Source organism: Antennarius striatus, chromosome 14 (genome assembly GCF_040054535.1).
Source record: "Antennarius striatus isolate MH-2024 chromosome 14, ASM4005453v1, whole genome shotgun sequence".
NCBI classification, from domain to species: Eukaryota; Metazoa; Chordata; class Actinopteri; order Lophiiformes; family Antennariidae; genus Antennarius; species Antennarius striatus.
Genome location: NC_090789.1, coordinates 7,364,038 through 7,377,411, shown reverse-complemented (window position 1 = coordinate 7,377,411; position 13,374 = coordinate 7,364,038). Strand labels below are relative to the sequence as shown.

Sequence of the window (13,374 nt, the reverse complement as noted above, 5' to 3'; positions counted from 1 at the left end):
TCTGCTCTACATAAACCCGGGTTCAGTGGGTTACAGGTGAAATATGTGCTGCTCAGTCACCCGTGTGGCAAACCACTCAAATAGGAATGAATCAAAGGCCTTGGATCGATTCTCTGTTTCCCATAGGCAATCTGATGTGGCACAACCCAATCAATACCTGCTCTCCTCTGCAACAGTAAGGAGGGTCGAGTGGAAACTGCCCCCATCAAACATTTATACCAGCAGTGAATCAGAATTAGCTCATTGGCATTCTGTAGTGAGAGGGGATTCAAGCAGTGGTAAGAACATCTGTTGCTGTCATCAGCCTAACGACCACAATCCCTGCATAATAGCACATAGTGCATTTAAATAGTGTTTGTCATTTAAAAAGTGTTGATCTGGAGAACTCGGCCCGGGAGGAGGAATTTAATGACTGCAGGATAAAGTCATAATTCATAGGATTGATTTTTTTTTTTCCATAGCTCTGACACAAACAGAGCTAACAAACATAGTTCAGACCAGGAACAAGACAATACACCCATACCGCCTATGGAAGTGTGTTAAATGTATTAGAGTGCTGTAAACACTTCAAGTCTGGTTCATGTTATTAAGTTATGTCACATCCAAATGAGTCACAGCACACACTGTGGTCATGAACAGATCGTGTAAACTGAGTGGGGCAAAACTGTAATTAAAGCAGCAGGAGGAGTGTGTGTGGTGTGTGTGTGTGTGTGTGTGTGTGTGTGTGTGTTTGCGTGATTCCCTTTGTGAACAATTCTCAATAGGTTGGGATGAGATGACAACATTCATAAAGAATACTGTATGAATCTTAATTGACTCCACTGCGCACTGCATCTCCAGTATGACTGCATATATCCAGGCGCTCCTTTAATACTGCTCTGATCACGTTACGATCATCAGTTAAAAACTGGCTGGCTGGCAGTTCGATGGCACTGGAGCTGGAGATTGCATCTGCTCATTTCTTAGTTAGATGTATCACCGCACGACAGTTTTAAAAAGGAGTGGAGGTGCCTTTTCCTTTTTTAATTTGATCATTAATACTATATCTGTGTTATCTGCCAAACAGCAGTTGGACGGTGGCTGGCATCCTGGCCCTGGCAGACGGTAGTAATGTTTTAGATTAAATGCAAGCCCTGAATTTTTCATTGCATGCAAACATTTTAGGGGGAATGAAATGTCCTTGAAATATTAAAAACACTAAATGTATAAAATGACACTTGCAACATGTTTGTTTTTTTAACAATTCAACTTACAATCTTTCAGAACCAATTGTGTTTGCATGCTGAAGAATGCCTTTAATTGATTTCAGTATTTGCTATGGAGTGAATTAATTCTTAGCAAAGCATAAAGAACATTTGTTGAAAACATGTAGACCAAAATTCCTCTTCATGAACTGTTGCAGAATAAAAGCATAAAAAATGTAAATATTCAACTATTTAAGAACACTTTCAATTTTTCAGTAATTTCCATTATTAAACAAAATTAGTAATTCTATCACTGCTTGTTATTAATGTAACCACTCTACGTTTGTATTCATCACAGAGCCAACACATTTGATGTGACCAACATATATTGAGTTTTCACACAGAGGAGCCAAATCAAAAATATTTTCACCTCTTGCTAATATCACAAAGTCTCTGTCAGCTGAAAATATGCTTCAGTCAGCAGGACTATAGCCCCTCAAGACAGCAGCTGGCAGTGTGGCTTATTGCCGTCACTGGACAGACAATAACCAGAGAACCCCGTGTTAATCTTTCCCAATATCTAACCACATTTATCAACATTTTGCCAGCTAATATTTGATTCCAGTTTCATGACACTTTACAGCTAGGCTTGTAGTCTGAACCCTCCTCTGGTTGTTTTGTATAATTACAACTTTCATTAATTGAGGTCTGATGTGTTTTGAAGGATTTTTTGTTTTGTTTTGTTGCGATAAACACTAGTTTATTGCAACAAAGTGATATACTGTAGTATATACTGATGAGTATATCTTCTGAGTTTATGTCAATAAATATGAAATTATAAAATGAGCAAACAAAACACTCCAAAGACACTTCATCTGATATATGACAAAGGACATGATCTAAATTTATATGAGATTATACAGATATACATAGAGCAAAATGTGCGCAAAAATCTTACTTTACAGTTTCTCCTACAAAAATACTCTAAAGTATCTAAAATAACTGTCTTAAAAATGAATACTGACAATGTTTAAATAATATCTATAAGAATATAACAAACTGTATTAAATTAACTCTTTATTCAATAATCCTGGCTATCTTTTCTCACAACATTAGCATGTTAGCTGGGGGAGGCCTTAAAGGAATCTGACCCAGAGTGAACCTTTTAGCCTTGAACTGATTCAGTTCCTCTGGAGTAAGTTTGTCCTCAGGTGAAAACAGACTCGCCGAGGCCCCACCAGTGGACTTGGCTCCCACTGCAGAAGCAGCTGTTCCAAAGCCTACATTTGTCTGTCCAAAAACACTGCTGCTTCCTGTTACAGCAGGTACAGGTGCGCCAAAATTGACTCCAAATCCTCCTCCTGCATTTGCTGTTGAGGAGAAACTGGATCCTGAAGCAGATCCGAATCCTGATGTGACTGCTGGAGTACTGGAGGTCGGGGCACTGAAGGAAAAAGATGAGGATGAAAGAGCAGTGGGCACTCCAGAGGAGGAACCAAACCCACTGGCAGGTTGTGTGGGTGCTGCTGTGGAACCAAATCCACCATCTGAAGCAGCAAAGCGGAAACTGCTGGCCTGGACTGGTGCTGGAGCCCCAAATCCTATATGAGAATGGATAAGTGATTGCATAGTTAGCATGTAGTACTCAGATGGAGTAATGTAATAAACATATTGCAGTCACTCAGTCCCGTGAGTACCACATTGTGGGGCCGTGGTGGCAATAATTTTGCTAAATTGCTTATTGTAATCAAATCAATTTCTTGATTTCCACTATTACAATGAAACAATACTACATCTTTACCTTTACTTCCAAAGGTGGAGGGTGTGGAGCCAAATCCAGCTTCTGTCGGTGACTGAAAGCCACTGGGAGACGCTTGGTTGTTTAATTCTTTCAGCTAACAAGAAAATAAAAGAAATAAAGGAAATGTCACAGAAATGTTTTATAAAACTTATTAAGCTTCAATAATTGTGTGTGTATGTTCCTTACCAAAGCAGTGCGGGTGTTTGGATTCATGATCTTCAGCTCCTGGACTCTATTTCTCCATTGTTGCAGCAATTGATTAGTGCCATTAATCTGAAAACATACAAGCAAGTTCCTTAAAATCTCATGCAAGTTTTACACCTTAATTTAAAGGAAGCCCCTCAAGAAAGATGGACTTGCTTACCTATTATTTTTCCTGGTGTCAGATTTAACATTATTGATGCACCAGAATTGTTCTGCATCCAGAAACCAACATACACTAAAGGTTTCACATCTCTATTTAACACACCAGCAGACTTGTATCCATCCAGGAGAAGGTTTCACTTCTTTTCAAACTTTCACAAAAGAAATTAAACTATCTTCAAGTTTAAAGTTTATTTATTCTTATATAGCCCAGATTCACAAAGAATGTCTCAAAGGGTGTGGAGGAAAGTGTATGTCTTAAGTGTCCCATGAATGAACTGAAGTGTATGTGTCTTATGTGTCCCATGAATGAACTGAAGTGTATATGTCTTATGTGTCCCATGAATGCATGTGTCTTATGTGTCCCATGAATGAACCCAAGTGTATGAATGAACTCAAGTGTTCTACGAATGAACTCCTAAATGAGCTCAAACTCATTACTGTTGCACATTGTCATAAAATATCCTTATCTGCACATTCCCATACAATATATGGCCTTGTTATTGCAAAACATGTCAAACTTGTGAGACCAATTATTTTAGCTGATGCTCGTATTTTGCCTTGACAACTTAGATAAGGGGAGACTGCTAGCCTTGACCAGGGATGGATGTTGCCTGCAGGTGGGGACCGGCCCTCCTCATTTGCACGCGATGTTCCACTATAAAGAAGAGAGATTTTTCTCTGCCAGTTAAGAGTCTGCCACGGGTCTTGGTACAGACGCCTGGTCCTTTGTTTTTCATCTGCTGCTCTGACTGAGGTGTTGGCTCTCCGCCTATTGTCAACAGTAAGAGTGATATAGCTGATGACTTGTTTGCATTCTTTGAACTGATGTTAATGTGGGGATTGCGGGAGTGACAACCAGTATCTAGCGTTTTCATCACTGTTGATTATCTTTGCTTGCTTTGTGGATCTTTTGTTATAATAAATATATTAACCATTTGTAAGTGTGCTGACTTACTTCGGACATTAGGTCTTCAAATAAGGCTTAAAATTTCACAAAACAAAGGGCTTTACAATCTGCACATGGACGATATCCCTCTGACCTTTGTGTACTGCGAGCAGCACGACCCTCACATCAGATAAGGAACAACTCCCCCCAAAACCCTTTTAACGGAGGAAAAAATGGATGGCTTAAATATAAATATTAGAATTGACTCGAAAGAGAACACACTTACATAGCCCTGAAGATCACCCGAAGCTCTTGCGGTGTAATATTCTTGCCTGAGTTCTTCTGGAGAGACATCAGAGAAACCTGTTGGGTAAAAAATATGAATCAGATCAGGTTTCTTGGTCATTGCTATAGTACAGTGCTTCTCAATTATTTTCTGCTGCGCCCCACCTAGCAAGAAGAAAACAATTTGCACACCCCTCACTCTCCACTGTGACTATAAATAATATCAGTTGTCTACAAAATTGTTGAGTCCACCTCTGCATAACATTAATTAAGGAGGACAATATATACAACACCTTGACCTACAAAACAAAAATAAATGAAACAATTTGTACTGACTTTTTTATAATAATATACAAATCAGGATTAATGGCTACAATGAGCTTGTTTAGGCAGTGCACAGCTTTTCGGCTTTGAAGCATAAAACTGAACTCTCAGCTCCTGCTCAGTGTTTCAGCTCCTCTGCTATGATGGGGGTGGGGAGGTTCACTGAGCAGTTTGGTACGCCACCTTATATGATTTTAACAGAGCTCACTGGTTTCCTGAAGTAGCATTCACAAAGCGGGATGATTTCTAACAATATTCGGCAAGTTTTTGCTGAAAAGACTTCAGCGGCTTATCAGCATGATTGGGGTGTAATGTCTTAAAGTTCCGTCTTAATTTATTAGGCATCACGCTATCTGCTGCCAGCATTTTTAGACACAGTAAACACACTGGTCTCTCCTCATCTCCCACTGTAGTCACAGTGACGGCCACTAGCCCAGCGCTACAGACGTTTCTCCATAGTTCCTCAAGCTAATACTAACTGCGCACACCTGATAATGAGAGTGCCACTACTAACTACTGTAGTGGATGTGCAATTACACCTTATTCTAGTACAACAAAAAAAGCATGTTCCCTAGGGTCACACACGCCCCTCTTGGAATTTCACAGCTCATCCAAAACGCTGCCATAGTAGATCAATTAAAACTACTGTAGTCCTTAGAAATACCAACAGAAATCAAGTAATTAAATGCAAATTTGACACTAACCAGATAAACATGTCTTCCCATTGGAATAGCAGGAGAAGCCCCACTGTCCCGAACTCTCCCATGTGTCCATGTCCATCTGAATGATATCCCTGGTAACCGAGATAGACGTGATGCTTACTGATTCCCTTTGAAAACATTGATTTCTATGCTGCGCACAACTGAGAAAAAAACAAAACTCACAGTTTTCTGTCATCATCATCATCACCAGTTGACACTTGCTGTCCACCTCCTCTTCCTCCTCTTTCAAAGGAGCTCGGTGTACCAAGCGCTGAAAATCTGTTTTGAGAAGAGAAGCTGAATTCGGAAGCTTTTCTGTTATCGCTTCTTCCTCCACCTCCATCATCTCCTCCTCGACCCCAGTCATTTCCTCCAGCTCCTCCTCTGCTCCAGTCATCACTCCCACGAGAAGAGAATGATGAAGGCTGGATATACCCTCCTTTTTGCTGGGAAGGATTCACCCAAACTCTGTTCCCAAAGCCTGAAATCAACAAACACACAAACACCCATAAACACTGATGGGAAAAAGTGCTTCCTAAAACTATCACAATCATTCTGCCCATATTGTTATTCTACTGTTGCCATCGCCTTATAATGCATATATAGAGACCTAATCACATGCCTGTTACAAGATACAGAGCCTTCATTTTCACCTGTGTAGGTAAGTGGGTTTGTTATGGTTATATTAATATATAAATGTAAAAAGATATTTATTGAACCTTGTGTGTGTTTGTTTTAAGGTAACTAAACGGTCACTGACGATGCCCAACGAGCTACCGAAACCTAGCTAGCTAGCTAACAGAATTGGAGCTAGCTAGCAACTCTGGCTAGCTAGATTTTCTCTTGGCTATCGGATTTTCTCACATAACAAAACCAGCTACAGATAACGTGAGCAAAACGTGTTTCATATCACTATTACCTCCCCCGCCGCCTCGAGATTGCTGCTGAGTGGAGGAGCGGCTGTAGCTGTTGTCGTTATATCCACGGTTGTAGTTGTTATATCCACCTCCTCCTCGGTTTCCTCCTCTTGGGTGCTCATTCCAACACTTATCACCATACCGACAACGGCCCTCGAGGAAAAAACTGCATACTGTCATGTTCTAACAGTGACTGTAGATTTCTGTACGTCCGAAGTGGAACCTTATTTACCCACTCGTCGGATGTTTGGTGCGCTTCGAGCTCGAGTAGGAAAACAAACGTGTATTTCCGGGTTCAAAGAGCAGCAGCGACTTCCTGTGGCGAGGGTGTAAACTTCCGTTAGTCCAGAGGTCAAATCAGAGGTTTTTCCAAGATATTTTGACAGTATATATTTTGAAACTACAGTACATAAAAATAAAACATAATTTATACAAATATAATTTGTAAAAATTTGAATAAAACATTATATTCTCTCTTTTTTTGTGTGTGTTGTGGGGTCTAGATGTTATGCTTAACGGAAAAGGTTTTGAAAGGAAATATACCTGTTTTAAATGATTTCCCTACGGAATTAATAAATAATACATAAATAATAATAAATTATTCAAAGTCTTGAATGATGTTACCGCCTGATTGTGGTGTCACAACAGTGTGTCGGGGTGGAATAAGAATTAAAAGGACACAGACAAATCCTGCTATTTTAACCAAAAAATATGCCATTTAATTATAATTATCACATTTCTTTTTAAGATGAAAGCACAATAAATATGTACGATTTCTTTGAAATTTTTTTAAGGTTTACATTACATTAATGACAAAAATGATCCGTGGAAACAAGAAAATGATATGCAAATTGTATATTTCTTATTTACTGTAATTGTATTTTACCTCATGCTTACAAGCAAAGCTAAATCAAAGCTTTCAGACACTGAAAATATCACTGGCAGCCTTATTATGTCTTCCATTCCTCTCTGAATATTGGAGACCCAAACTTAACAGCTGTCATGGAATGACACGCATGTATGCATCTTACTGAGCAGTGTGCTTTGACTTTCCTGAGGTCCCCACTTCATTAACTAATATGGTCAGCCAAGATTAACCTGTTAGAGTGCCCTAGCAAAAATAGTGAACAAATATTGAATACTTATTAACTAGTCCTTATTAACTAGTGTCTACATCACCAGAAACTATAACTACCATTATAACTCCATTAACATCAAAAGATCTTTCAGTCACAGAACATAGGGATTCACCTCAAAGGTGAACTTTTTCTTTTAATGTGTCCAAATATGGTGACGTCTTATTTTCCATTACAAAAAGCTTTAATCTATATGATATAATGATACAAGGAGAAATGTAAATGATAGAAAATATGAAAGAAATAAAAACTGACCCTTTTTCCAAAGCAAAGATAAATCAGGCCATTAACTATCAGAGAAGCTAAAGAAGAGACAGCTTTACAAAATTTCAAATTGTGTAAGATCAGGACTCCATCAAACAATACTGCATCATAACACACCACAATAAATCTTTTTGGTTTTCAATGGCATTATTTCTTGGAATGTTCTGCATGTATGCAGTGTGGCCTATATACTACATAAAAGTGTTTCATAGCATAATGTTCGGTTAGGAGCTGTAATACAATGCTCTAATACTTTAAAATCATTTAAAATAAACATTCAGGCACAAATAGGCTGTAAACACAGCTTTCAACTTTGTGCATCATTAAATTCATTTTGTATATAGCTTATCCATTGAAAGGTTGTGGGTGGCTCAAGGCTGTTCCACCTGACACAGGACAGGTAGGCAGTTACCATGGTGCATAAAAAATATAGAAATGTTATCAACTCTGTACCACAAAGAGACATTAACTTTAGTTTTACTATCAGTAAAAGTAAATAAATCTGAACTGGCGTAAACACCATAACCAATGATAAACAACTCAATTTTCACCATGAGCTAAAAATGAATACAAATAGCGAGATAAATGTATAAAAAATAGTTTCGAGTTGAAACTTGTAAAGCAGCTATAAAACTTGTAAAAAGCTTTATATTATACACACGCACACACACACACACACACACACACACACACACACACACACACACACACACACACACATGCACACACACAAACATATATGAATTTTTGCAAGGTAAATAAAATTTTGGTAAAAACAAACATGTAGGACTATATATATTATTCTGTTACAAATATAAGATAATGATCATTTCTTTTACAATAAGTTCATGGTTATTTCCAATATAGTTTAAATGAAGAAAGAAATGTATGGAATAGAATATAATCCACGTAAAAGAAACTGGACAGTTCTACTTAAACTCTTTGCCAAGTAAGGATAATCCTTGTATGCTGAGCCAGAGCACCACCAGCGGAACTCCTGTTATACTTTCCACCTCCATCCACTGCCTGTTGGCGTCTCTCCTCAGCATCACATTGGAGGAGCTGAGAAGCTGTTCTGCCATCTGGAAGTCCTGTTTGTCCCGCAAGAGATCCGGGGGCAACTGGATGGAGACAGGCTCACCGATGTCCTTCAACTCGCACATCTGTTACAGATACATAGATTGACAGGTTTAAAAATACTTTTTTTCAAAATAGGACCTTAACTTTTTGCATTAATTTGCATTGACAGAATAAGTCAGTAGAGTAAACATGTGCAGTTAATGAAAAAAGTTTCCTAACCAGCGTGTTGAAGTCCTCTAGAAAACAGGAGCGGCTCTCAGTCAAGATCTTCAGGGTTTCATCAGGCAACTCTGCAAAAGCAAAAACACATTAACTAAAAACATTGCTCCAAAACATTTATGTTTTTCTTACGCCTTAGAGAATTTTTTTTAGCATTCTCACCTTCCAGGGCAGTAACCAGCAGGTGAGCTGCTTGCAGGTAAGAGGAGGGACCAGACCAGCTACTCTCAGGGGAATGGTCTATGTCGAGATGGTCCACTATGTCCGACACTAATATTCTCTGATTCTCTAACAGCTCTTCACATGCAGTGCTATTAGGTGTTGCACCACAACACAAATCCGCCAACTGAAAGAGAGTGGAACAGAGAAAGGGGAATTTGGTTAATACAGAATATTTTTGCTACAATATAGTTTCTTATGGAGGCATAAACTGATCAAATCAAGTGTCCCATACTGCACACTGCAGATAAGAGAGAGCAGTCCTGTCCTTTAGAATCTCTAGGAGTCCTTTAAATACAGCCGATTGAGTTGATTTGGGAAGGTCTGCAAGAGGAGTAAGGTTCATCTCCCCTGATCCTAAAATATACCAGAAAATACTGTATCAGCTTTTATAATGAACTGAAGCCACACAAATATGCAGATATCTGTCTACTGCAAACCTTATTCATCCAGATGCAAAAAATAATTATGTTCACAGTGCCATTTGAGAAAGATAGAAAATGTAACCATTTCTCTTACATCATTTTCATTACTACACTTCACATCATCAATGGATATGAGTACACTTTTATTGAGTAACTGGCTGATGTGTGAAAAAATGAACACGAACCATTTAGCGGAGCTCTGAACGGTGTGTCATATGGAACCATCTCACCATGGAACTCGCCATCCACTACATTCAGAGAATCATCAGAAGGCCAGGACAATTCAGAGTCTGTCTCAATGCCTCCTAAGGTGCCAGGTTGTAGGCATATAACTGAAAAAGCACACATTATGTATTACAAACACAATCAAATTACATTATTGCATGTCAGCCCAATGTTTGAATAATTAGAATTACCACATCAGAATGTTTCTCTAACCCTCCACTTCTATATTCCATGCTATGTCTCTTTGTCAACAGTAGTAATATACAGTATGTTAGGCACACAAGTTAATCTGTGATTTTAGTACCATTTATCCATAATATTTAAGATGCAGAGCTGCAACAAGATAATGTTTTTTGAATTGCCCATTCATGTTTCCTCTCCAGAAATTACTTTATCCCATCAACCTCAGGTTATATGAGGAGGCAAGCGCACTCACTGAAGTGTCCATTTTTTTCAATTTTCAGCTCCAGAACGCTGTAAGCCACAACTGTACCGGCTGGGATCTCCACGGAGACATCGCTATCCGCTTCAATGTTGTTGGAATCTGTCACAGAAACCTGAAAGATCAAAAAATACATGCAGAAGCACATGATTGGAAATGTTATGATTGAACAACACAACAGAATCATTGAATGAAAATTGATTTAGCAGCCTAATATAAACAGAACACAATCTTAAAATGCCCAGACACTTAATCCAATCCACCTTAACAGAGTTTCCCAGCATGCCCGCTAGGCCAAGCACCCCCTGAAAGGTGCAGTGCTCCCTCTTCGTCTGGGTGATGGAGCATGAGGTGGTGGTGATGATTCTCTCCTTCACTACTGCCAGCAGTTCCGCCTGCTTTTTAAGCTGCTGCACCAGAACATGCTGCATGTTGATGCACCTGAAGCAAACACAGTGTTTTTTGACTTATTGTTATTTCATCACTTAGTCAGCTAAGAATGACTTTGATTAGAACAGTAAAATGAACATGGACAGATAATGTGGGTCTAAATCTCTCTGGTTGTGGTTTTCTGATATCTATATATCTGATGTCTAATCATATATTAATGTTCATCTCATTAATAATAAAGTTAACAACCTACCATCACCTGCTGGCATTGGGCAAAAAGTACAAAAAGGAAGTATTTGATACCTGTCACTGGAGTCATGGAGCAGCTTGTTCACATCAAGTTCTTCTTTTTTCAGCTTTCCAAAGCATGACTGGAGCTTAGAAGAGCCCAGCCCCTCCAGCTTGACGCTAACAGGGCCGGTCTCGGTGTCCAGTTTCCCAGAAAGGCTGTCTCCACATGTCTCCTTGTAGGTCAGGAATTCTGTATCAGACACTCCTGACAGGACATGGGGTGTTACGATACATATTGATGTGTAAAGAAAAATACAAAATATTTGTTTCTTACGATAAGATGGCTGGTATAGACATAATGTAATCTGAACAATGTATATTTATTTTGCATAGTGTTCTTACACAAACAGTGTACATGTGCTAACTTTCATACCAGGAATGAGCTCCTTGTCATCCTGCAATAACTTGCTGAGGGTGAAATCAGTCGGCTGGTACTTGGGTCTCTGCCAGAACCAGAACCGCTTGCGTTTGACAACCAGTGCCATAGAAATCAATTTTTTAGAATCATTTATGCGGGACACATGGATGAGACTTCCCTCTGGGTCAATCTGATGGACAAAGTTAGCAGTGGCTTTGGAAAACATGTCTTCATCAGATGAGGACTGCCAACATCTGGAAAAGAAACGATCAAGGCCTCAATTTGAGCTTATTTTGGTTACTGGAGGGCAACTGGGGTAAAGAAGAAGAAGTTATATTTGCATGTATTTTAAATCACCAAAGCGACTTCTTATAGGCATCCCATCCAGTTTTGTGTCTACAGTAATTTTTTCAAAAGATGGGAAACCCAGATAAAGCTGACAAGATCCTGTTAGTGAAACCACACATGTCTTGAATCCAACAAGTGTGACTCACAAAGCTTGAAGGAAGTCACCTGCATGTAGTTCACACACGCACACGCACACACACACACACACACACACACACACACTGGCTCTGCTTTCATAGCCTAAATAATTCAAGCAATCAGGCGTGAAAGGGATTTGTGTGGTGAGTTCTACTCGTACGAAAATATTATGGCTTGTAAGTACGAGTCCGATCAGCGTAAAGCAAACGACCAACAGATTCCAAAACGAATTCTTTTATCATCAGTGTTTTCTCTGTGAAAGGAGGGTCTAAGTAGAACTTTTTTTTTTTCTATCGTTTTTTTAAGAAAACTAGAACAAACCGCAGCAGTTTCTCGTGAAGTTCTATGCCAATGAAATCGTCTGGGTGGGCTGCGCGCACATACAATGTTTCTGTGTGTGTGTGTGTGTGTGTGTGTGTGTGTGTGTGTGTGTGTGTGTGTGTGTGTGTGTGTGTGTGTGTGTGTGTGTGTGTGTGTGTGTGTGTGTGTGTGTCTGTGTGTGTGTGTGTGTGTGTGTGTGTGTCTGTGTGTGTGTGTGTGTGTGTGTGTGTGTGTGTTCCACACACACACGCCTCTCTTGCACATGTGCCAGTGCGTGCGTACTTCCCGGCAGTCCACTTATTGTAATGTAACCAGGGTGCCGCGTCTGAAGGCTGCGCGCGTTTGCATGGTGAGGTCAGCTGCGCGCAAACCTTGAGGACGCATGACTCGGATTATGGAAGTAAAATTATGGCCATCCAGAGAAACGAATGTTGTTGTGATTGGAAAATCGTTACATAACGACCATTTCATCTCAGATTTATGCCAAATTGACCAAACTAGAAGGGAAAGTCTTCGTTTTTCCACTTCCAGCTAAGATATATCAACTTTTTTTTTAATGCGTTCACTAGTTGCTTTAAGTATTAATATCTCATAATACTCACTCCAGTCTGGATAGAGCTCCAAGTTCAGAATTCAAGTCCGTCCAGTTGTCACTTCTGAGCTGTCACAAGTTTTGCCATGCGTAAAAGTAGAGCAAACCGTCCAAACGCGTTCCAAAATAGCCTGGATGATGTAAATAAAAAACGTGCAGTGACTCAAGACAGGGGAAAGAATATCGACTACATCAGTGGATCGGTTTGAGCTGTGTCTGACTGGTGGGAGACGATCTAGATGTTCGGGCAGGGACCGCCTCCTCCTCCTACTCTCACTAATTATGATCATATGAATTGTCCAATGTTCAATGTGTGTGTGCGTGTGTGTGTGTGTGTGTGTGTGTGTAGGACCATACTTCCCTCCTTCCAAATAACAGTAATGTAAAAGAGGAACTGCTCGTAGAACGGTTCATTCATACATTTGTGCCGCCTGCCTGATGGTGGAGGTTTGTAGGACAGCC

The 13,374-nt window shown here is 39.6% G+C and overlaps 2 protein-coding genes across 2 annotated transcripts; both read right to left on the bottom strand.

Annotated features, from left to right (window-relative positions):
• Nucleotides 1-1,981: 1,981 nt before the first annotated feature.
• nup42 (nucleoporin 42) lies at nt 1,982-6,745 on the bottom strand. Its single transcript, XM_068332981.1, has 7 exons — nt 6,467-6,745; nt 5,731-6,028; nt 5,551-5,639; nt 4,524-4,600; nt 3,172-3,258; nt 2,986-3,079; nt 1,982-2,785 (listed from the first exon to the last, which is right to left on the bottom strand). The coding sequence occupies exons 1-7, from the start codon at nt 6,642-6,644 to the stop codon at nt 2,289-2,291; spliced, it is 1,320 nt and encodes a 439-aa protein (XP_068189082.1). The 5' UTR covers nt 6,645-6,745; the 3' UTR covers nt 1,982-2,288.
• Nucleotides 6,746-7,158: 413 nt separating this feature from the next.
• LOC137607317 (gasdermin-E-like) lies at nt 7,159-13,280 on the bottom strand. Its single transcript, XM_068332999.1, has 10 exons — nt 12,923-13,280; nt 11,529-11,767; nt 11,168-11,360; nt 10,738-10,915; nt 10,469-10,589; nt 9,993-10,139; nt 9,618-9,739; nt 9,326-9,509; nt 9,164-9,234; nt 7,159-9,027 (listed from the first exon to the last, which is right to left on the bottom strand). Exons 2-10 carry the CDS (start codon nt 11,737-11,739, stop codon nt 8,794-8,796), a joined length of 1,461 nt encoding a protein of 486 aa, XP_068189100.1. The 5' UTR covers nt 11,740-11,767; nt 12,923-13,280; the 3' UTR covers nt 7,159-8,793.
• Between the last annotated feature and the right edge of the window lie 94 nt (nt 13,281-13,374).

What these genes read in the sequence shown, in the direction of transcription:
- nup42 (XM_068332981.1), bottom strand. Translation starts at nt 6,644, where the DNA reads ATGACAGTATGCAGTTTTTTCCTCGAGGGCCGTTGTCGGTATGGTGAT. An exon ending in TGGGAAGACATGTTTATCTG is followed by an intron (nt 4,601 to 5,550) that starts GTTAGTGTCAAA and finishes TTTACCCAACAG; the next exon opens with GTTTCTCTGATGTCTCTCCA. An exon ending in CAAACACCCGCACTGCTTTG is followed by an intron (nt 3,080 to 3,171) that starts GTAAGGAACATA and finishes TTTTCTTGTTAG; the next exon opens with CTGAAAGAATTAAACAACCA.
- LOC137607317 (XM_068332999.1), bottom strand. Translation starts at nt 11,739, where the DNA reads ATGTTTTCCAAAGCCACTGCTAACTTTGTCCATCAGATTGACCCAGAG. An exon ending in TGCTGGGAAACTCTGTTAAG is followed by an intron (nt 10,590 to 10,737) that starts GTGGATTGGATT and finishes TTGATCTTTCAG; the next exon opens with GTTTCTGTGACAGATTCCAA. An exon ending in TCTCTTATCTGCAGTGTGCA is followed by an intron (nt 9,510 to 9,617) that starts GTATGGGACACT and finishes ACTCTCTTTCAG; the next exon opens with TTGGCGGATTTGTGTTGTGG.